Genomic DNA, 25832 nt, shown 5'->3' on the forward strand with positions numbered 1-25832 from the left:
TTTTTACTTGTTTTTGTTTGTTGGTGTGGTGGTGTGGGTGGGGGGGGGGGGGTTGTTTTGTGTTTTTGTGTTTTTTTTTTTTTTTTTTTTTTTTTTTTTTTGTTTTAGAGTTTTGTGTTTATATTATTTTTGCAGGCAGGTATAATGTATATTTGTAAAAATTGTTTTATAGTTTTTTTTTTTTTTTTTTTTGTTTTAACTTTTTTTTCAGGTCCGCTGGTTTATTTTCATATAATTAGCAAAGTATTTTTTTTTTTTGTTTTTTTATGTTTGTTTGTATGGAAGTGTGTGTGTGTGTGTGTGTGTGTGTGTGTGTGTGTGTTTTTTTTTTTTTTTGTTTTTTGTTTTTTTTTTTTTTTTTGTTTTTTTTGTATACATTTACTGTTTTTATTTTTTTTTTTATTTATTTTTTTTATTCTTTTTTTTTTTTTTTTTTACCAATTCCCTCAGGTCAAGGAAAAGTCAGCGGACAAGCACTGGGTGGAAATGATCGCACATTTCAAAAGCAGGAGATTCCGTTCAAAAATGTAGGTCTCCCTTTGTCAGTTCGGCCATGTGTCTACCGGGCACAAATGCTCCCGTTGAGCCGGATCTTTTCGGCTCATGAACAACACATTGTCTGACAAGAGGAACCGCATGACCATTCCCACCTTAAAAGACGCTTACTGTCATACGGGCCAATTTTGGGACATCTGTCCGCGAATTTCACAGTAGGCTTTCAGCCAACAAATTGATTCTTGAGCAAATTCACTCCTCTAACAAATACTGTATACCGGAATGAATGTTTCCAATAGGGAAGCTATCTGCTCTATCAAATGAGATTACATTTGTGTGTGTGTGTGTGTGTGTGTGTGTGTGTGTGTGTGTGTGTGTGTGTGTGTGTGTGTGTGTGTGTGTGTGTGTGTGTGTGTGTGTGTTGTTGGTTAGAATAACACTGGTAACACTTTACGGTAAGGGTACGTGAATTATCATGAATTCAAGCATGAATTAATTGATGTATTATTATGCATTATGTAATTAATGGTTCATTTGTTACTGCATTCCTTAATATCCCATAAATCATCAGGAATTGACGTGTTCATAGTCTGTCATTCGTGACCTCATACATGAACAACACAACTAAAGCATTAGGTACATGGGCACATCATTATGAATTATGATTTATTAAGCATGATCATGATTATTTATTTTTCTGCAAAAAAATGTGTTAATCACTGCGCAAATTCTGATTTGAACACAACTTGTGCATAATGATGTATCCACCTTACCTAATGCTTTAGTTGATGTGTTGTTCATGCATGAGGTCATGAATGAGAGGCTATGAACTCATGTCAATTCCTGATGATTCATAAGATATAAAGGAATGAAATAATGCACAAATCATGAATTAATTCATCCATGAATTCATAATTCATGTACCCTTACCGTAAAGTGTTACCATAACTTTAGTTCAAGCCTGTGGCAGCAGTTCCAAATAAATCGCGTAGCCGTGCAATGAAAAATACCTTTTCACAAAGTTTTTCACAAGTTCAGTGGGTGCATTTTCCAAAAGAATGCTTTAATTCTGAAAAATGAAGTTGGTCCCACACAAAACTCACTCAATATCTTTTAATTTTATTTCTTAGATATGTAGGCTACATACCAAGAAAATTCATGAATATTAACTATATGAATATTAACTATATAATAGTTAATATTACCCCATTATGTTGTGAGCAGTAGGCCTACGTGTTCTGTTGGCAAAATTGTGTCTGTCTGAGCTGGGCTGGCACATGTTCACGTTAAAAAGCTTGTGCGTGCACGACCACTACGGTCACGTGCAAAGTGTCCTGTTTTTATTTCCGGGAAATCTGGTCACCAAGGGGTGACTAGACACCAGTCCTATAATGCGAATGAGGAAATCAGAGAATTGTTTCAGACTTGTTTCTCCGACCGACACTCTGCAGTTTTTGTTTTTGTTTTTAATGTCATGATATAGATCTTAAATTTCATTCATAATGGTCTTAACAAGTCTTAAATGTGACTTGGTAAAACCTACAGAAACCCTGTAATTTTTTTTTTTTTTTTTTTTCCTTTTTCGAAAGCGTCCTCTAAGATGCTAAGCTCGGTCCGTGTGCAGCAGAGGGACCTATGTGTTTCTTCCCTGCAGGTACTAAGAACTATCACTATCAGTCTGTTAATGTGATTCTGTCCCAAATGGTGGATCTGTGTAGCTCAGTTAGTATAAAAACCCTATAGAACCATTAGTAAGCTATTTCCGTATTGCCCAACAATAATGCCTCTCTCCCTGCAGGAGACTGTGTTCTCCACGCTGGTGGAGATCACGAGAGGGCCATGGCTCACTGTGGCTCCAAACAAGGTCCTTATCGTTAGGGGTGTTGGCTGTAAGTACAGTTCAGATATGTATGCTTAAATTAGAAAATCCAATCTTAAAATAGACACTTTGTGTTATTCCTTGTGCTTCTGGATCATGTTGTGTATAGTCTATTTTTCATCTCACCAGTGGCCAAATGTCCAGATATTTACAGTAGCTACAATACTACAGTTAAAATGTCACTGTGACCTTAAATATCACGTTTTCATTGTAGGGCGACCGAATTTGCAAAAGTTCTTCGGTCAGGTTTATCTATGGCTCTTTTTATAACTTTGTTGACATACTTTACTATGGCTTTTCGACATACCATACTCTGGCTTCTTTTTATCACTTTTCAACATACTTATACTATGGCTTTTTTATCACTTTTTTGGGAAATGCTATGCTGTGGCTTTTTTTCGACATACAGTGATAAAATTGCTTTTATCACTTTTTTCGGACATAATATCACTTGTATGTCGAAAAAGACAAAATAGGTAGGCCTATATATATATTTCTAAATGAAACCAAAGCCATGCTTTTATTTGTGACACTCTTGAGCTGCACTTGATATTTTATTGCAGCATTTTAATTATTGTTATGCCGTTTTTATCACTGTTTTCGACATACTCATACTATGCGCTTTTTATCACTTGTTTTCGACGCTATATACTATGGCGTTTTTATCACTTTGTTTTGACATACTATATTATGGTGTTTTTTCACTGTTTTCGACATACTATATTATGGCGTTTTACACTTTATTCGTACGCTATACTTATGGCTTTTTATCACTTTTCGACATACGGTATGCGTTTTTCAACATACTATACTATGGCATTTTTATCAGTTTTTCCGGCATACTATACTATGGCTTTTTTATCACTGTTTTCGACATACTATACTATGGCATTTTTCGACATACTATACTATGGCTTTTTTATCACCTTTTTCGTCATGCTATACTATGGCTTTTTTATCCGTTTTTTTCGTCATGCTATACTATGGTGTTTTTCGACATACTATACTATGGCTTTTTTATCACCTTTTTCGACATGTTATACTATGGCTTTTTTATCAGTTTTTTTGACATACTATACTATGGCGCTTTTCAACATACTATACTCTGGCTTTTTTATCAGTTTTTTCAACATGCTATACTATGGCGTTATTATCAGTGTTTTCGACATACTATACTATGGCGTTTTTCGACATACTGTACTATGGCTTTTTTATCACTTTTTTCGACATACTATTCTATGGTTTCTTTTGACATACTATACTATGGCGTTTTTATCACTGTTTTCGACATACTATACTATGGCGTTTTATCACTGTTTTCGACATACTATACTATTGCTTTTTTATCAGTTTTTTCCACATACTATACTATGGCTTTTTTTATCACTTTTTCGACATACTATACTATGGCGTTTTTATCACTGTTTTCGACATACTATACTATGGCTTTTCATCGTTTTTTTGACCGTACTATACTCTGCCATCACTTTCACTACTTATATGGCTTATACTTTTTGACATACTATACTATGGCTTTTTCGACATAATTAACTATGGTTTTTATCACTTTTTCGACATACTCATGGCTTTTTATCACTATTTTCACATACTTATACTATGGTGTTTTTGACATACTATACTCATGGCTTTTTATCACTGTTTGGCATACTTACTATGTTTTAATCACTGTTTTCGAGATACTATACTATGAGTTTTATACTTGTTTTCGACATGCTATACTATGGTGTTTTTCACATGCTATACTTATGGCTTTTTATCACTGTTTTCAACATACTATACTATAGCTTCACATACTATACTATGGCTTTTATCAGTTTTTTCAACATGCTATACTAAAAGCGTTATTATCACTGTTTTCGAGCATACTATACTATGGCTTTATTATCATTTTTTCTACCTTATTCTATGGTTTCTTCACATACTATACTATGTTTTTATCACAGTTTCGACATAGTATACTATGGCGTTTAATCGTTTTGACAAACTATATTATGGTGTTTTTATCACTGTTATCAACATAATTATGGCTTTTTTATCACTTTTTTCGACATACTTATTCTATGAGTTTCTTTGACATACTATACTATGGTTTTTATCACTTTTTCGACATGCTATACTTCATGGTGTTTTTCGCCATACTATAATTATTGCTTTTTATCACCTTTTTGACATGTTATACTTATGGCTTTTTTTTTATCAGTTTTTGACATACTACTATGGCTTTCTTTCTATACTCTGCTTTTTATCAGTTTTTTTCAACCTTTATACTAAGTTCCATGTTCCATTCCTCTTCATTCCTTCCATCTTCATTCCATTCCATTCCATTCCTTCCTTCCATTCCTTCCTCCATTTCTTTCCTTCCTTCTTCTTTATCGTTCATCTTTTCATTTTTAGACAGTCACTATTGATTTTAATTATTCCATTTCTTCCTGTTTCCTTTCCTTTCTTTATTTTCCTTCCATTCCATTCCATTTCCTTCCTCCATTTATCCATTTTCATTTTCCTATTCCTGGTTTCTTCTTTATCTGTTTCCTTCCTCTTCTCTCGTTCCCATCCTTTCCCATTCATTCCTATTATGGTGTTTCTGTTCCTTTTTTATCTTTTTGACATACTATTCTATGGTTTCTTTTAGACCTTCTTCTATGTTTTTTATTTCCATTTATTTCCTTCCTTCTTTCATTTATCCATTTCATTTATCCTTCTTTGATTCCTGTTGTCCATTTCTTTCTTCCTCTTTCTTTATACCCTTCAGTGTTCTCTATGGCTTTTATCACTTTCGACCTTCATTCCATGTTTCTTTAGACATACTATACTATGGCTTTTTGTCCTTTTTCAACATACTATTCTATGGTTTCTTTTAGACATACTATGGCTTTTATCCTTTTAGACACTTCCATTCCTTTTATTTCATTTATCATTTCCATTCCTCCTCTTCCTGTTCCTCCTTCATTCCATTTCCATTCTTTGACCCCATCTCCTCTTTTTTTATCATTCAAACATACTATTTTTCAACCATCTTATAAGTTTTTATCACAGTTTAGACCTTCTATCTAAATCTTTTTTTTTTGACATGGTCATTTATTTCCATTTCATGTCCCTTCTTCCTCCTCCATTTCCATCCACTGTTTTCTCTTTATCACTATTCAGGCTTATGGTGCTGATCCCCAACCCCTGTCAGAATTTAGGCACTTAAGAAATACATTCATGAAAGAAGAAGCAGCTTAGCCTGACATATTCAGATTTATATTTAGTCTCAAGCATAGGTCAAACCCCCAAAACACTTTAATTTCCCATAATGCATCTTAAAGCGTCTTGGATTTGACCTACAGTATTCTGCCTGGTAAATGGTCATGTCCTTCAAAATTCACACCCAGAGATTGTAACGCATGCTTTCTGCAAAAAAAATTTAGTTTCCAAGCTGAAGCTGAAATAACCAGAAAAAACATCATCAGAGTTATTTTTTAGAGACTTTGGAAAGCTCCCTCCAGAGCCACAGAAGCCGTCATATAAAATTTCCACAGACTGAATAGTACTCTCTGTGGTGAGTAATTTATTTCTTGAACAGAACATGCAATTATTAATAGAAAATACAAATCTGGAACACCTCCCTTGTTCTAAGACAGCTTGGAAAAAAATCTATTATTAGAGTGTATATTTATTAAGTGCCCTCCAGTAACCCCTCATCTTGTCTTGATCATTTTGCAATGTTGTCTGTTGGAGAAAATTACTATTTTAAAGTGTGGTCATTAGTGATATTGGCTAATAAGGTTCCTGATTGGATTAAAACCTTCCAATAGCCTTCAAACAGTAAGGAAGCTTTCCTCTTTTTGCCTTCAATGTGTCCAATTTTCTCTTTCAGCCTAGGCCCCAGACCAAGGCTGTTAATGTTGTGATGACACCAGAGTGTGGGAGTTTGACCATTTGAGTTGAAATATTTGAACTATATAAAAAAATATATATATATATATATATATATATATATATATATATATATATATATATATATATATATATATATATATATGGGTGTGACGACTCCAGCTCATGAGACAGACACGTAAATTGGGTTCACAAGATCGAGACGAGATTTTAACACTATTTTACAGAAAACTTCAATGAAGAAATAAGACTGGAAAAATAGTCCTTTATTCAATCGAAAGTCACAAAATGAAAACTGAGCACTGAATTGTTTTGCCATAAACTCAAATGACTGGCATCTCTCTTGTATAACTAACACTGTTACTTATTCCATGTGTTTGGTGGGGAGAGTGTCTCACTCAGAGAGCCAAGGTTACAACATAACCAAGCGTTTTCTGGAAGTAGTTGAGTCCGTTGAGACCAAATGTTTTGTAATTGAATTTATCATTGTACAGTAGACAGAGAGAAATAAAGCTTATTTTACTGTTGTTTCACATTGATTACGTTCTAAAGCACAAATAAATTACCATCATATACTCAACAGATGATTTTTGTGAAGACAGATGCTCTTTTCTCCTCTGCATTTTATTCATTGCAGCAATAAACAAGGAGGTAGACTACTCTAGTATCGATTTATGAATATTATAGGACGAAGGGAGAACATTTGTCTTTGTTAAATATTATTACAAGTAAAGTTAGGTTTTGCCGTCCGCTTCCCAACTCATTTTAACAGAGAAAGAGAGTGGTCGGCGCGAGACAGCGCCACAGTGAACTGCACGCTGCGGACGTGTGTCTCGGGCGAGAGAGCGGCGGTACTCGCTAACGTTCTAACGCTGGGTTTTACAGGCAACTTTTTTCTTCAGCTATCGCTCTGCAAAAGTAAACTCAGAGTCAGCTTTGGAGAACGGCCGGGGGATTTTCTATGCTAATTTCAAGGCTGCTGCTCTGCACTTGTGTATTGACATCATAGACAGTATAGACTGACATCGCAAGACATTTGTTTACCTCAATGAGAAATCTCGTCACGTTTAATCTTGTGGGAACGAGATCTCGTCACACCTCTAAAAAAAAAAAGAAAAAAGAAAAATATATATATATAGTTTTCCCATCGCACCATTTGCTTTGCCCGCTGGAATTGTACCTTGTACGATTTCACGTGACAAATAAAGTTGATTGGTTTATTAATTTATTAGCCTTCTCTTTTCTCTTTCCTAAAAATTATTTTTTTTAGCTGCCATGACTGTAGTAATTGGATTTGAGGGCAGTGCCAATAAGATCGGCATCGGAATCATCAGGGATGGCGAAGTGCTTTCCAACCCGAGACGGACCTACATTACCCCCCCTGGTCAAGGCAAGTCAGATTGTGTCACCTTAACTTCACCGGTGATATGTCAAAGTATAACAGTCTTTGCATGTGAAGTTGACAACATGTTTTTTTACCCATCAGGCTTCATGCCGAGTGACACCGCCAGGCACCACCGTGCTGTCATACTGACTGTCCTGAAGGAGGCGCTGGAGCAAGCAGGGCTGAAGCCTGCAGACATCGACTGTGTGGCATACACAAAAGGTAACGTGACACCCTGGGTGTTCACCTTGCGGTCGGAAAAGATTTGTACTTGCCAGATGTTTGAAGGATTGCTGTACATTGTACTTTCACTAGGATTTGGGCTAAAAGTTTGAATACATCAGGCTCCAGACCTGTTTTGATTAAATAGGGATCATATCACACATAAACACTTCACCCTAAATACTCACATATATATATATTTATATATTTATTGGCAAGAATCTGGCGATACTATATGTATCACAATACATGGGTCACGATTCAATATATTGCAATATATTTCGATACTGTGCGTAAGGCGATATATTGGGATTTTTTTTAAAGTATAATTTTAGAAAAACTAATATTTAAAAAAAGACATGATGTGCATAAAAGTCAAACTTTAGGTAAACAATTCAGTACACAGAAAATCAAACTGCCAGTTTGGGATTGTGGTTCACAGGTTCTTAGTGAGCAAATTTTTACATGCTAAAGAAGGCCAAAGTTCAGCCATAGCTACGTTGTTAGCTTCTAGCAAAAAGTCAGGCACTGCTAGGCACTGTTAGGCACTGTTAGGCACTGCTAGGCACTGTTAGGCAAGGACACTAGTGGTGCGTCCCAGCATTGGCAACTAGTGGTAGGGGGTTTCAACACAACATAAACGTGAACCACTGTCTTACATGAATATTTTTGAACATAAAAAAAAAAATCGATATTGCCTTTTTGAAACTCAATACAGTATTGCAAAAGAAAATATCGTGATACTCAAGTGTATCGATTTTTCTTACACCCCTAATATAAATATATATATATACATATACAATAACTATCTCTCAAGTATATTTAGAGAGAGGAGGTATACTAAGATACTAAGCTATCATGTCATTAACCAGCCAACACACATCTCAGTCATCAATCTTTCAGCTATATATATATATATATATATATATATATGTATATATAATATTATTATTATTATTATTATTATTATTATTATACCCCTTAGCACCTTAGTTAAAGCTATAGTGCGTAGTTTTTGTCACCCCCATGAGGAATTCAAAGTAATGACAACATCACTGTCGGCACGTCCACATGATACAAGCCTTACGTGATCGCGCACCACCCCCACTCCTCCAACACACAGTTGCTACGTAGCTAAGGAGCCCACGGAGGATTAAAAAAAACATGATGGACTCTTCAGAATCTCCACTCTAGTTTCTACGTGCGAAAGTCGCCGGACGCCACTAGTTTCTGAACATAGTCATACTGAGAAATACAGAGAGAGTTGTGTGAAGCTGATAATCTCAATTAGCTTTGTAGCAACTCATTTGGCAATGGCTTGATTGTTACGGACGTTCATTATTGTAAAAAAGTTACGCACTAAAGCTTTAATGTCAGAAATTAATTGCGGTTAAACATAGAAACTGCAATTATGTAAAATAATTGCGATTAGACAATTATGTAATAATTGTTACAGGCCTAGTTCTCTCTCAAACAAGGATATAATATCACTCCAACGTGAAAAACACCTCTCTCTCATTCTCTCTTTTTCTCCCTTCTCTCTTCTCAGGTCCTGGTATGGGTGCTCCTCTGGTAACGGTGGCTCTCGTGGCTCGTACAGTCGCACAGCTTTGGGGGAAGCCGCTCCTCGGCGTCAACCACTGCATTGGACACATTGAGATGGGCCGACTCATCACACAAGCTGACAACCCTACCGTGCTTTATGTCAGTGGAGGGAACACGCAGGTTGGTTTCTGTATGCCGGCCTCTCTCACAAGGAAAACCTACTAGTCTGCATGATTCTAAGTATTTGGGTTTTGGTTGTTCTTTGTCTCTCGCACTTCCTGAGCAATAACATACACTGAGGTATAAGTTAATCAGGTGCAAATGTAATTTCTTCCTGTGCAGGTTATTGCATACTCAGAGCGGCGGTACAGAATATTTGGGGAGACCATCGACATTGCAGTTGGCAACTGTCTGGACAGGTTCGCTAGAGTTATAAAGGTCTGCGCCATTATGGTCTTCATTAGAGCATCTATTTGCCTTTTACTGTATGTGATAGATGTGTATTCATACTTAGTGTGGCCGTTTCTCCACTCAGATTTCCAATGACCCCAGTCCAGGCTACAACATAGAGCAGATGGCCAAAAAGTGAGTGAGAGACACTGTCGCTTCACTTGGCTCTTTTGGAATGTGGTGTGTGCTTAGTGTTTGTTTTTACACTACTTAACATCGCTTTTTTGCCCATGCTGTTAGAGGGAGTCAGTATGTGGAGCTGCCATATACAGTAAAAAGAAGGATGTCTCATTCTCTGGGATCTTATCCTATATTGAGGTGAGTGTTTTGCTTGTCCGTTGAACTATCTCTAACTAATAAGGGCTATCATAATGGATTAATCCTCCTATGTTGTCTTTTGACATGGTGAAGATGTTAATAAGGCAAATCCCGAAAGTGATACTCAAGGCTACAGGTTGATGCCAACTACATCATTCTATTGGTTTATGATCCTAACACAGGGTTTCCGCGGGCCTTATAAAGTCTTAAATTTTAAAATCAAAATATAAGGCCTTAAAATGTCTTACATTTGCTAAAATATTGTGTCTAGGTCTTAAATTAATTTTCCTACGTCCATGTAACACTACCTCTAATGCTCATTGAAATGCTCTCGCAACGCTTATTATTCCTTTTTGTTGTAGTTTTTTTTTGTGCAGTAACGCCGAGATTGAAAAGCACTGTGGTCCCCAGGTGGACATGCCACTCACTACAGCGGCATTTGCCAGTGGCTGATGGTATATGCCACTTTGACAGCGGCATAAACCGATCCCCTGGTGGCACTGGCCGCTCACTACACTGACCTGTGCCAGTTGTGTTCCACCGGCACACCGTTTAATGGCATGTGAACGTGGTAACGTCAGGCAACAATCAGTGACAAACTTTTAAGTAATTTAAAATATTCTTGCAGATGTTCCCAAAGTATTAGATCTAACATGAGCTAACATGGCTATTGATAGCCTCGCTACGGTAGTGGCTTATTCCCACAGACAGTGCTTATGCCACAAACCGTTTGTTACTCATTAAAAGTGGCCTTATGGTGAATAATAAATAACGTTATGCCATATGTATGCCTGGATAATGTTCCGCAATGTGGAGTTTTGTATGATGGAATTAGTGATCACGTTCTACTATTAAACATACCAAAGACGAGCATAGGGCCTAATAGCAACGTGGATTTCGGTGCCTCATTTTGGTGCCACTAACGTACCTGCGCGGCTCTCTGGTGCTCTAAAACGTACATCAGAGGCAACAGAAGACTGTGTGTGTGTGTGTGTTTTTTTTGTTTTTTTTTTTTTTTGTGTGTGTGTGTGTGTGTGTGTGTGTGTGTGTGTGTGTGTCAATTGTAGCGGTCTGTGTCTGCATAATCTGTGCAGCCAGCGTTACAATGTATATTTGTAAACATTGTCGCAATGCCTCTTCTTATCTGTCTCGTTTTAACCAGTCCCTCCAGGTCCGCTGGAAAGTCAGCGGACAAGCACTGGGTGGAAATGATCGCACATTTCAAAAGCAGGGAGATTCCGTTCAAAAATGTAGGTCTCCTTTGTCAGTTCGCCATGTGTCTACCGGGCACAAATGCTCCCGTTGAGCGGATCTTTTCGCTCATGAACAACACATGGACTGACGAGAGGAACCGCATGACCATTCCCACCTTAAAGACGCTACTCGTCACACGGGCCAATTTTGCTGACATCTGTCCGCAATTTCACAGTAGGCTTTCAGCCAACAAATTGATTCTTGAGCAAATTCACTCCTCTAACAAATACTGTATACGGAATGAATGTTTCCAATAGGGAAGCTATCTGCTCTATCAAATGAGATTACATTAGTGTGTGTGTGTGTGTGTGTGTGTGTGTGTGTGTGTGTGTGTGTGTGTGTGTGTGTGTGTGTGTGTGTGTGTGTGTGTGTGTGTTGTTGGTTAGAATAACACTGGTAACACTTTACGGTAAGGGTACGTGACTGATCATGAATTCAAGCATGAATTAATTGATGTATTATTATGCATTATGTAATTAATGGTTCGTGTGTTACTGCATTCCTTAATATCCCATGAATCATCAGGAATTGACGTGTTCATAGTCTGTCATTCGTGACCTCATACATGAACAACACAACTAAAGCATTAGGTACATGGGCACATCATTATGAATTATGATTTATTAAGCATGATCATGATTATTTATTTTTCTGCAAAAAAATGTGGTCATCACTGCGCAAATTCTGATTTGAACACAACTTGTGCATAATGATGTATCCACCTTACCTAATGCTTTAGTTGATGTGTTGTTCATGCATGAGGTCATGAATGAGAGGCTATGAACTCATGTCAATTCCTGATGATTCATAAGATATAAAGGAATGAAATAATGCACAAATCATGAATTAATTCATCCATGAATTCATAATTCATGTACCCTTACCGTAAAGTGTTACCATAACTTTAGTTCAAACCTGTGGCAGCAGTTCCAAATAATTCGTTTAGCGCCGTGCAATGAAAAATACCTTTTCACAAAGTTTTTCACAAGGTCAGTGGGTGCATTTTCCAAAAGAATGCTTTAATTCTGAAAAATGAAGTTGGTCCCACACAAAACTCACTCAATATCTTTTAATTTTATTTCTTAGATATGTAGGCTACATACCAAGAAAATTCATGAATATTAACTCAGATACCCCATCATGTTGTGAGCAGTAGGCCTACGTGTTCTGTTGGCAAAATTGTGTCTGTCTGAGCTGGGCTGGCACATGTTCACGTTAAAAAGCGTGTGCGTGCACGACCACTACGGTCACGTGCAAAGTGTCCCGTTTTTATTTCCGGGAAATCTGGTCACCAAGGGGTGACTAGACACCAGTCCTATAATGCGAATGAGGAAATCAGAGAATTGTTTCAGACTTGTTTCCCGACACCTGCAGTTTTTTTGTTTTTGTTTTTAATGTCATGATATAGATCTTAAATTTCATTCATAATGGTCTTAACAAGTCTTAAATTTGACTTGGTAAAACCTACAGAAACCCTGTAACAGTTTTTCCTTTTTTTCTCCCGAAGGAAGCGTCTCATAAGATGCTAAGCTCGGGTCAGTGTGCAGCAGAGGACCTATGTTTCTCCCTGCAGGTACTAAGAACTATCACTATCAGTCTGTTAATGTGATTCTGTCCCACATGGTGGATCTGTGTAGCTCAGTTAGTATAAAAACTCTATAGAACCATTAGTAAGCTATTTCAGTATTGCCCAACAATAATGCCTCTCTCCCTGCAGGAGACTGTGTTCTCCATGCTGGTGGAGATCACGGAGAGGGCCATGGCTCACTGTGGCTCCAAAGAGGTCCTTATCGTTGGGGGTGTTGGCTGTAAGTACAGTTCAGATATGTATGCTTAAATTAGAAAATCCAATCTAAAATAGACACTTTGTGTTATTCCTTGTGCTTCTGGATCATGTTGTGTATAGTCTATTTTTCATCTCACCAGTGGCCAAATGTCCAGATATTTACAGTAGCTACAATACTACAGTTAAAATGTCACTGTGACCTTAAATATCATCAGTTTTCATTGTAGAGCTGCCAATTTGCAAAAGTTCTTCGGTCAGGTTTATCTATGGCTCTTTTTATAACTTTGTTGACATACTTTACTATGGCTTTTTTCGACATACTATACTCTGGCTTTTTTATCACTTTTTCAACATACTATACTATGGCTTTTTATCACTTTTTTGGGAAATGCTATGCTGTGGCTTTTTTTCGACATACAGTGATAAAAATGGCTTTTTTTTATCACTTTTTTCGACATAATATCACTGTATGTCGAAAAAAGACAAAATAGGTAGGCCTATATATATATTTCTAAATGAAACCAAAGCCATGCTTTTATTTGTGCACTTCTTGAGCTGCACTTGATATTTTTATTGCAGCATTTTAATTATTGTTATGCCGTTTTTATCACTGTTTTCGACATACTATACTATGGCGTTTTTATCACTGTTTTCGACATGCTATATACTATGGCGTTTTTATCACTGTTTTTGACATACTATATTATGGTGTTTTTATCACTGTTTTCGACATACTATATTATGGCGTTTTTATCACTTTATTCGACATGCTATACTATGGCTTTTTTATCACTTTTTCGACATACGGCATATGGCGTTTTTCAACATACTATACTATGGCATTTTTATCAGTTTTTCCGGCATACTATACTATGGCTTTTTTATCACTGTTTTCGACATACTATACTATGGCATTTTTCGACATACTATACTATGGCTTTTTTATCACCTTTTTCGTCATGCTATACTATGGCTTTTTTATCCGTTTTTTCGTCATGCTATACTATGGTGTTTTTCGACATACTATACTATGGCTTTTTATCACCTTTTCGACATGTTATACCTATGGCTTTTTATCAGTTTTTGACATACCATACCATGGCTTTCAACATACTATACTCTGGCTTTTTAACAGTTTTTTCAACATGCTATACTATGGCCGCTATTATCAGTGTTTTACATACCATACTCATGGCGTTTTCGACATACTGTAACTATGGCTTTTTATCACTTTTTCGATATACTATTCTATGGTTTCTTTGACATACCATACTATGGCGTTTTATCACTGTTTTCGACATACTATACTATGGCGTTTTTATCACTGTTTTCGACATACTATACTATTGCTTTTTTATCAGTTTTTTCCACATACTATACTATGGCTTTTTTTATCACTTTTTCGACATACTATACTATGGCGTTTTTATCACTGTTTTCGACATACTATACTATGGCTTTTCTATCAGTTTTTTTGACGTACTATACTATGCCGTTTTTTATCACTGTTTTCGACATACTATACTATGGCGTTTTTACCACTTTTTTTGACATACTATACTATGGCTTTTTTCGACATACTATACTATGGCTTTTTTATCACTTTTTTCGACATACTATGGCGTTTTTATCACTGTTTTCGACATACTATACTATGGTGTTTTTTGACATACTATACTATGGCTTTTTTATCACTGTTGTCGACATACTATACTATGCGTTTTAATCACTGTTTTCGACATGCTATACTATGACGTTTTTATTACTGTTTTCGACATGCTATACTATGGTGTTTTTCGACATGCTATACTATGGCTTTTTTATCACTGTTTTCAACATACTATACTATGGCGTCTTTCAACATACTATACTATGGCTTTTTTATCAGTTTTTTCAACATGCTATACTAAGGCGTTATTATCACTGTTTTCGACATACTATACTATGGCTTTATTATCATTTTTTTTCGACATACTATTCTATGGTTTCTTTCGACATACTATACTATGGCTTTTTTATCACAGTTTTCGACATAGTATACTATGGCGTTTTTATCACTGTTTTTGACAAACTATATTATGGTGTTTTTATCACTGTTATCGACATACTATGGCTTTTTTATCACTTTTTTTGACATACTATTCTATGGTTTCTTTTGACATACTATACTATGGCTTTTTTATCACTGTTTTCGACATGCTATACTATGGTGTTTTTCGACATACTATACTATTGCTTTTTTATCACCTTTTTCGACATGTTATACTATGGCTTTTTTATCAGTTTTTTTGACATACTATACTATGGCGCTTTTCAACATACTATACTCTGGCTTTTTTATCAGTTTTTTCAACATGCTATACTATGGCGTTATTATCAGTGTTTTCGACATAACATATAACTATACGCCGCATAATCGTACTATGGCTTTTTATCACCTTTTCGACATACTATTCTATGGTTCTTTTGACATACTATACTATGGCGTTTTATCATCACTGTTTTCGACATACTATACTATGGCTTTTCTATCAGTTTTTGATCGTTACTATACCGCTTTTATCACTGTTTTCGACACCATATACTATGGCGTTTTACCACTTTTTGACATACTATACTCATGGTTTTTTCGACATACTATAACTATGACGTACATTTTTTCACATACCATAATGACGTTTACGCACACTGTTTTCGACATACTATAACTATGGTGTTTTTGACATACTATACTAGGTTTTATCACTGTTGTCGCCATACTATACTGCGCGTTTTAATCACTGTTTTCGGCATGCTATACCTATGATCGCGTATTTATCTGTTTCGTCGACATGCTATACGGTGTTTTTCAACATGCTATACTATGGCTTTTTATCACTGTTTTCAACATAATTATACTATGGCCTTTCAACATACTATACTATGGCTTTTTATCGGTTTTTCAACATACTATTCTATGGTTTCTTTCGACATACTATTCTATGGCTTTTTTATCACAGTTTTCGACATAGTATACTATGGCGTTTTTAACCCTGTTTTTGACAAACTATATTATGGTGTTTTTATCACTGTTTTCGACATACTATACTATGGCTTTATTATCATTTTTTTCGACATACTATTCTATGGTTTCTTCCGACATACTATTCTATGGCTTTTTATCACAGTTTTCGACATATATATTATGGCGTTTTATCCCTGTTTTGACAAACTATATTATGGTGTTTTTATCACTGTTTTCGACATAACTATGGCTTTTTATCACTTTTTGACATACTATTCTATGGTTCTTTTGACATACTATAACTATGGCTTTTTATCACTGTTTCGTCACAACACTATGGTTTTTTACAATTTTTTCGATAATCTTATTATGGCTTTTTTTCACTGTTTTCGACATGCTATACTATGGCTTTTCGACATACTATACTATAGCGTTTTATCACTGTTTCGGCATACCATACTATGGCTTCGATAATTATAATTATGGCTTATCACATTTTCGACATAATTCATAACTATGGTTTTATCACTGTTTCACATATACTGCGAAAGTTTCAACATCTTAATACTATCATTTATCACATACTATACTATGGTTTTATCATTTTTCACATACTATAATTATTTTTTTATCACTTTTCACATACCATAAATTACCACCAAAACACAACACTTTCACATACCATACCATGGTTTCCACCATACCATTTTGACACCCTTTTCACATACATTATCGTTTTTTCTTTCCGACACTATACTATGGCTTTTTATCACTTTCAACATAATTATTCTATGGTTTCCACACACCATAACTATGATTTTTATCACTTTTCTCGACATACTATAATTATGGTTTTTCCCATACTATACTATGGTGCTTTTCAAAACATACCATACCTGGTTTTACCACTTTTCGACATACTATACTATGGTTTTTATCAACTTTTTGATAATATTTATCTTTCTACATCTATCGCTATAATTTTTACCCTCCATACACTATACTATGGTTTTCGACATACCATACTATGGTTTTTATACTTTTTCGACATACTACTATGGTTTTCACAACTATACCATGGTTTTTTTATCTTTTCTCGACATAACTATACCATTTTTTTGACATATATTATGGCGTATTTTATAATTCATGTTTTTCAACATACCATAATTATGGTTTTTCACATTACTATACTATGGTTTTTGACATAACTATACTACACTTTTTCACATACTACTATGGCTTTTTCGACATACATAATTATACTATGGTTTTTATCATGTTTCATGCATACTATACCATGGTTTTTACTTTTCACATAACTATAATTAGTTTACATACTATACTATGGTTTTATCTTTTTCATACCATAAGGTTTTCAACATACCATACCATGTTTTATCACAGTTTTCACATACCATACAAGTTTTTTACATACTCACACCATGCGCTTTATCACTTTTTCACATACTATACTATGGTTTTTTACATACTATACTATACATGTTTTTTATCACTGTTGTCGCACATACTATACTATGCTTATTATCACTGTTTTCGACATACTATACCTAGGTGTTTTTCGACATACCATAATTATGGTTTTTATCACTGTTTTCGACACTATACTTATGTTTTTACGCTTTTTGACGACTATACTATTTTTTTCACATACTATACCATGGCATTTTATCACTTTTTCGACATAATTATACTATGGCTTTTATCTTTTCATACCATAATTATGGGGTTTTTGACATACCATAACGTTTTTATCACGTTGTCTACATACCATAGCGACCACTGTTTCATGCTATACCATGACGTTTTACTTTTTTCGCATGCTATACCTATGGTGTTTTTCAACATGCTATACCTATGTTTTTAACACTGTTTTCAACATACCATACCATGTAGCTTTCAACATACTATACCATGGTTTTATCGTTTTTTCAACATAATTATCCTATGTTCTTTGATACTATTCTATGTTTTTTATCACAGTTTCATAGTTAATACTATGTTTTAACCCTTTTTGACAAACTATATTATGTTTTTACACTGTTTTCACAACTATACCATGGTTTTATCATTTTTCAACATACTATTCTATGTTTCTTTCGACATACCATTCTGTTTTTTATCACATTTTCGACATAGTATACCATGGCGTATCCCTGTTTTTGACAAATATATTATGGTGTTTTATCACTGTTTTCGACATACATGGTTTTTTATCACTCTTTTGACATACTATTCTATGGTTCTTTGACATACTATACTATGTTTTTTTATCACCGTTTCTACATACAATATGGCTTTTACAATCTTTTCGACATACTATACCATGGCTTTTTATCACTGTTTTCGTTAATCCACTATGAGCTTTTTCGACATACCATAATACTGCGTTTATCACTGTTTCATACCATAATTCATATTTTCGACATAATATACCATACGCTTTATCATTAAATTTCGACATACCATACTCATGGGTTTTTATCACTGTTTCGACATGCTATAACTATGAATTTTATCACTTTTTCAACATACCCTTTACCATGGCGACAATACAATTATACCATGGCTTTCGACACCATAGTATTTTTTATCACCTTTTTCGACATAATATACACTATGGTTTTTATCATGTTTCGACATGCTATACTATGGTTTTTACTTCACTTTTCACATACCATACTATGGCTTTTCGACATACCATAATTGAGCTTTTATCACTCTTTTTCGACATATTATCCTATGGTTCTTCGACTACCATAACTGTGGTGCTTTCTCAACATACCATACTAAGATTTTACCACTTTTTCGACATACTCATACCTGGTGTTGTACACAGTTTTCCATAACTATACCATGGTTTTTATCACTGTTTTCAACATGCTATACTATGGGTTTTTGACATTTACCATAATTATAGGCTTTTAATTTTTTTACATACCTATACTATGGTTTTTCTAACATACTATACTATGGCGTTTTATCACAGTTTTCGACATACTATAATTATGGTTTTTATCACTGTTGTCGACATAACTATACTATGGCGCTACCCACTGTTTTCAACATGCTATACTATGCATAATACACTGTTTTCGAACAAAAACTATGATGTTTTTTCGACATAACTATACTATGGTTTTTACACTTTTTTCGACATAACTATTCTATGGTTTTCACATACCATACTATGGCTTTTTAACTTTTTCGACATACTTATACTAAGGCTTTTTACCATTTTTTCCGACATAATTATACTATGACCTTTTTTTCGACATACTATACCATGAGTTTTTTCGACATACTATACTGTGGTGCTTTTCAACATACTATACTACAGCATTTTTACCACTTTTTTTGACATACTATACTATGGATTTTTTCGAGATACTCATACTATGGCGTTTTATCACAGTTTTCGGCATACTATACTATGGTTTTTTATCACTGTTGTCGACATACTATACTATGAGCAGCGACAACTGTTTTCAACATGCTATACTATGGCGTATTATCACTGTATCTCGACATAACTATACTATGGTGTTTTTCCACATATTATACATGGCTTTTATCACTTTTTTCGACATACTATTCTATGGTTTCTTTACATAACTATCTCTATAGCTTTTTTTATCATTTTTTCGATAACTATACCTTATGCTTTTTTCAACATACTATACTGGCGATGCTTTATCACAGTTTTTCGACATACCTCATACTATGGCTTTTTTTACAACGTGCCGACATACTATAACTATACAGCGACCACTGTTTTCAACATGCTATACTATACGCTTTTTATCACTGTTTTCGGCATACCATACTCATGGTTTTTTTCGACATACCATACTATGATTTTTATCACTTTTTCGACATACTATTCTATGTATTTCTTCTCATACCATACCATGGCTTTTGAACACTTTTTCGACATACCATAATTAAGGCTTTTTATTCATTTTCGACATACTATACTATGACTTTTCAACATAATATATAATTATTTTTTATCACCTTTTTCGACATACTATACCATGGTTTTTCGACATACTATACATGGTTTTTTATCACTTTTCGAATAATAACATCTATGGTTTCTCGACATACTCATACTATGGCTTTTATCACTTTTTCGACACCATACTTAAGGTTTTTAACATTTTTTCGACATACTATACTATGACTTTTCGACAACTATACTATGGCTTTTTATCACTGTTTTCGACATGCTATACATATGGTGCTTTCAACATACTATACTCAAGGCTTTTTATAACTTTTTTCGACATACTATACTATGACTTTTTTTCGACATAATTATACTCATGGCTTTTTTCGACATACTATACTGTGGTGCTTTTCAACATACTATACCATTGCATTTTACTAATCTTTTTCGACATAATCATACTATGGATTTTTCGACATAACTATACTATGTTATACACAGTTTTCAACATACTATACTATGGTTTTTATCACTGTTGTCACATACTATAACTATGTAGCTTTAATCACTTTTTCAACATGCTATACTATGGCGTTATTATCACTGTATTCGACATACTATACTATGGTGTTTTTCGACATACTATACTATGGCTTTTTTATCACTTTTTTCGACATACTATTCTATGGTTTCTTTCGACATACTATTCTATGGCGTTTTTTATCAGTTTTTCGACATACCATACTCATGGCTTTTTTCAACATAACTATACTATGGCTTTTTATCACAGTTTTCGACATACTATACTATATTTTTTCAACATACTATAATTATGCCCGCAAGCTATTGCATTCACATAACTATACTATGGCTTATAAGCGTTACCACTGTTTTCAACATGCTATACTATGGCGTTATTATCACTGTTTTCGACATACTCCATACTATGGTGTTTTTCGACATACCATACTATGGCTTTTTATCACTTTTTCGACATACCATACTATGGTTTCTTTCGACATACCATACTCATGGCTTTTTATCACTTTTTCGACACTATAATTAAGGCTTTTTACCATTTTTTCGACATACTATACTATGACTTTTTTCGACATACTATACCATGGCTTTTTTATCACTTTTTCGACATACTATACTATGGCTTTTTATCAACTTTTTCGACATGCTATACAGGTGCTTTCAACATACCATACCTGCTTTTTAAAAATTTTCGACATACTATACATGACTTTTTCGACATACCATAACATGGCTTTTTATCACTTTTTTCGACATACTATACTCATGGTTTTTTATCACTGTTTTTCGACATGCTATACTATGGCTTTTATCACTTTTCGACATACTATACTATGTATGCTTCAACATACCATAATTATGTATTTTTATCACTTTTCGACATACATACTATGGCTTTTTATCACTTTTTTCACATAATTATACTATGGCTTTTTTACATACTATACCATCATTTTACTATGGTTTTTATCAACTGTCTCTGACATACTATACTATGGCTTTTTATCACTTTTCTCGACATACTATACTATGGCGTTAACATACATACTATACAGTTTTTATCACTTTTTTCGACATACTATACTATGGCTTTTTTACCACTTTTTTCGACATACTATACTATGGCTTTTTTTGACATACTATACTATGTCGTTTTTTATCACTTTTTTCGACATACTATACTATGGCTTTTTTATCACTGTTTTCGACATGCTATACTATGGCTTTTTTACCACTTTTTTCGACATACTATACTATGGCTTTATGGTAAAGTCTACTCCAAGGTGCTGGAAAGGAGGGTTCGGCCGATAGTCGAACCTCAGGTTGAGGAGGAACAATGCGGATTCCGTCCTGGTCGTGGAACAACGGACCAGCTCTTCACTCTCGCAAGGATCCTGGAGGGGGCCTGGGAGTATGCCCAACCGGTCTACATGTGTTTTGTGGATTTGGAGAAGGCGTATGACCGGGTCCCCCGGGAGATACTTCTGGGAGGTGCTGCGGGGGTATGGGGTGAGGGGGTCTCTACTCAGGGCCATCCAATCTCTGTACGACCAAAGAGAGCTGTGTCCGGGTTCTCGGCAGTAAGTCGGACTCGTTTCAGGTGAGGGTTGGCCTCCGCCAGGGCTGCGCTTTGTCACCAATCCTGTTTGTAATATTTATGGACAGGATATCGAGGCGTAGTCGGGGTGGGGAGAGGTTGCAGTTCGGTGGGCTGGGGATCTCATCGCTGCTTTTTGCAGATGATGTGGTCCTGATGGCATCATCGGCCTGCGACCTTCAGCACTCACTGGATCGGTTCGCAGCCGAAAGTGTGAAGCGTGGGATGAGGATCAGCACCTCTAAATCGGAGGCCATGGTTCTCAGCAGGAAACCGATGGAATGCCTTCTCCGGTAGGGAATGAGTCCTTACCCGCGGAAGGAGTTCAAGCGTACTTTGGGGTTTTGTTCGCGAGTGAGGGGACAATTGAGCCGGGAGATTGGTCGGAGAATCGGCGAGCGGGCGGCGGTATTACATTCCATCTATCGCAACGTTGTGACGAAAAGAGAGCTGAGCCAGAAGGCAAAGCTCTCGATCTACCGGTCAGTTTTCGTTCCTACCTCTCACCTATGGTCATGAAGGCTGGGTCATGACCGAAAGAACGAGATCCAGGGTACAAGCGGCCAAAATGGGTTTCCTCAGGAGGGTGGCTGGCGCGTTCTCCCTTAGAGATAGGGTGAGAAGCTCAGTCATCCGCGGGAGGAGCTTCGGTAGAGCGCTGCTCCTTTGGCGTGAAAAGGAGCCAGTTGAGGTGGTTCGGGCATCTGGTAAGGATGCCCCTGGGCCCTCCCCTAGGGAGGTGTTCCAGGCACGCCCAGCTGGGAGGAGGCCTCGGGAAGACCCAGGACTAGGTGGAGGGATTATATCTCCAACCTGGCCTGGGAACGCCTCGGGATCCCCCAGTCGGAGCTGGTTAATGTTGCTCGGGAAAGGGAAGTTTGGGGTCCCCTGCTGGAGCTGCTCCCCCCGCGACCCGACACCGGATAAGCGGACGAAGATGGATGGATGGATGGCTTTTTTTGACATACTATACTATGGCGTTTTTTATCACTTTTTTCGACATGCTATACTATGGCTTTTTTATCACTGTTTTCGACATACTATACTATGGCCTTTTTCGACATACTATACTATGGCGTTTTTATCACTGTTTTCGACATACTATACTATGGCTTTTTTCGACATACTACACTATGGCGTCTTTTATCACTTTTTTCGACATACTATACTATGGATTTTTTATCACTGTTGTCGACATACTATACTATGGCGTTTTAATCACTGTTTTCAACATGCTAAACTATGGCGTTATTATCACTGTTTTCGACATACTATACTATGGTGTTTTTCGACATACTATACTATGGCGTTTTTTATCACTTTTTTCGACATACTATACTATGGCTTTTTCGACATACTATACTATGGCTTTTTTATCACTGTTGTCGACATACTATACTATGGCGTTTTAATCACTGTTTTCAACATGCTATACTATGGCGTTATTATCACTGTTTTCGACATACTATACTATGGTGTTTTTCGACATACTATACTATGGCTTTTTTATCACTTTTTTCGACATACTATACTATGGCTTTTTTTGACATACTATGGCGTTTTTTATCATTTTTTTCGACATACTATACTATGGCTTTTTTCAACATACTATACTATGGCTTTTTTATCACCGTGTCGACATACTATACTATGGCGTTTTAATCACTGTTTTCAACATGCTATACTATGGTGTTATTATCACTGTTTTCGACATACTATACTATGGTGTTTTTCGACATGCTATACTATGGCTTTTTTATCACTTTTTCGACATACTATTCTATGGTTTCTTTCGACATACTATACTATGGCTTTTTTATCACTGTTGTCGACATACTATACTATGGCGTTTTAATCACTGTTTTCAACATGCTATACTATGGCGTTATTATCACTGTTTTCGACATACTATACTATGGTGTTTTTCGACATACTATACTGTGGCTTTTTTATCACTTTTTTCGACATACTATACTATGGCTTTTTTATCACTGTTTTCGACATGCTATACTATGGCTTTTTTATCACTTTTTTCGACATACTATACTATGGCTTTTTTATCACTGTTTTCGACATACTATACTATGGCGTTTTAATCACTGTTTTCAACATGCTATACTATGGCGTTATTATCACTGTTTTCGACATACTTTACTATGGTGTTTTTCGACATACTATACTATGGCTTTTTTATCACTTTTTTCGACATACTATACTATGGCTTTTTTATCACTGTTTTCGACATGCTATACTATGGCTTTTTTCGACATACTATACTATGGCTTTTTCGACATACTATACTATGGCGTTTTTATTACAGTTTTCGACATACTATACTATGGCTTTTTTATCACTGTTGTCGACATACTATACTATGGCGTTTTAATCACTGTTTTCAACATGCTATACTATGGCGTTATTATCACTGTTTTCGACATACTATACTATGGCTTTTTTATCACTTTTTTCGACATACTATACTATGGCTTTTTTCGACATACTATACTATGGCGTTTTTATCACAGTTTTCGACATACTATACTATGGCTTTTTTATCACTGTTGTCGACATACTATACTATGGCGTTTTAATCACTGTTTTCGACATACTATACTATGGCGTTTTTCAATAACTTTTTTGATATATGTTACAACCAGCTCACAGACAAAGGAGGGAGATGCACAGCAACATAACAATAATAAAGTGAAATTTATTAAATAATGATGCAAACAACAGAACAATGTGGTGTGATTGTCAGATCAGTCTTGAATGAAGGTGTATGGATGTAATGGAGAAAAGGGAAAACTCAAAAAGAGAGAAAACATGTTGGTGAATGTGGCCACCAGGCGGGGTTAAATTGTCTGGAAGGACCGGCCAGGTGATCGCAGGCATCTCATCTCCGCTACACCTGCGAATTGACAAAGCAAACCACAATGTACAACAGGCCTGGGGCCGTCACACTATACTATGACTTTTTTCGGCTTTTTTATCACTGTTTTTGACATACTATACTATGGCGTTTTAATCAGTTTTTTCGACATACTTTACTTTGGCTTTTTTATCACGGTTTCCGACTACTATACTATACAGTGATAAAAACGCCCTAGTATAGTATGTTTAGATACCGGTTGTTTTGGCACCGATGTTATATTAGCAAAGACCTCGTATAGTATGTCAAAAAGGGATGACAAAAAAAACTTCGTATGTCGGAAAAAGCCATAGAATAGTAGTCGGAAAAAGTAAAACATTTTTGACATACTATGAAAAAAAAGATTACTATACTTTGACTTCAGTCACAATTAGGAATCACGAAAGCCACTAAATAATTTATCTACCACTACCAAGCTGTAACCTATGTGACCTCTTGTTTCCTCTGTAGGCAACCTGCGTCTGCAGGAGATGATGGGGGTGATGTGTAAGGAGAGAGGAGCCAAGCTGTTTGCCACAGATGAACGGTAAACCAGCCGTACCACACTCCTCCCCCC

The 25832-nt window shown here is 35.7% G+C and overlaps 1 protein-coding gene across 1 annotated transcript in view; it reads left to right on the forward strand.

Moving 5' to 3' along the window:
- Positions 1-25832, forward strand: part of LOC120553804 (O-sialoglycoprotein endopeptidase) — a 33471-nt gene that overhangs the window by 6269 nt on the left and 1370 nt on the right. Inside the window, 10 exon segments of the mRNA XM_039792519.1 lie at positions 7545-7664; positions 7761-7880; positions 9430-9605; positions 9768-9863; positions 9961-10010; positions 10116-10150; positions 10153-10193; positions 12955-13020; positions 13165-13255; positions 25727-25802. Of these exon segments, the coding sequence (XP_039648453.1) occupies positions 7550-7664; positions 7761-7880; positions 9430-9605; positions 9768-9863; positions 9961-10010; positions 10116-10150; positions 10153-10193; positions 12955-13020; positions 13165-13255; positions 25727-25802 (866 nt within the window). The 5' untranslated portion in view covers positions 7545-7549.

This window comes from Perca fluviatilis, chromosome 23 (assembly GCF_010015445.1).
Source record: "Perca fluviatilis chromosome 23, GENO_Pfluv_1.0, whole genome shotgun sequence".
Classification (NCBI taxonomy): Eukaryota; Metazoa; Chordata; class Actinopteri; order Perciformes; family Percidae; genus Perca; species Perca fluviatilis.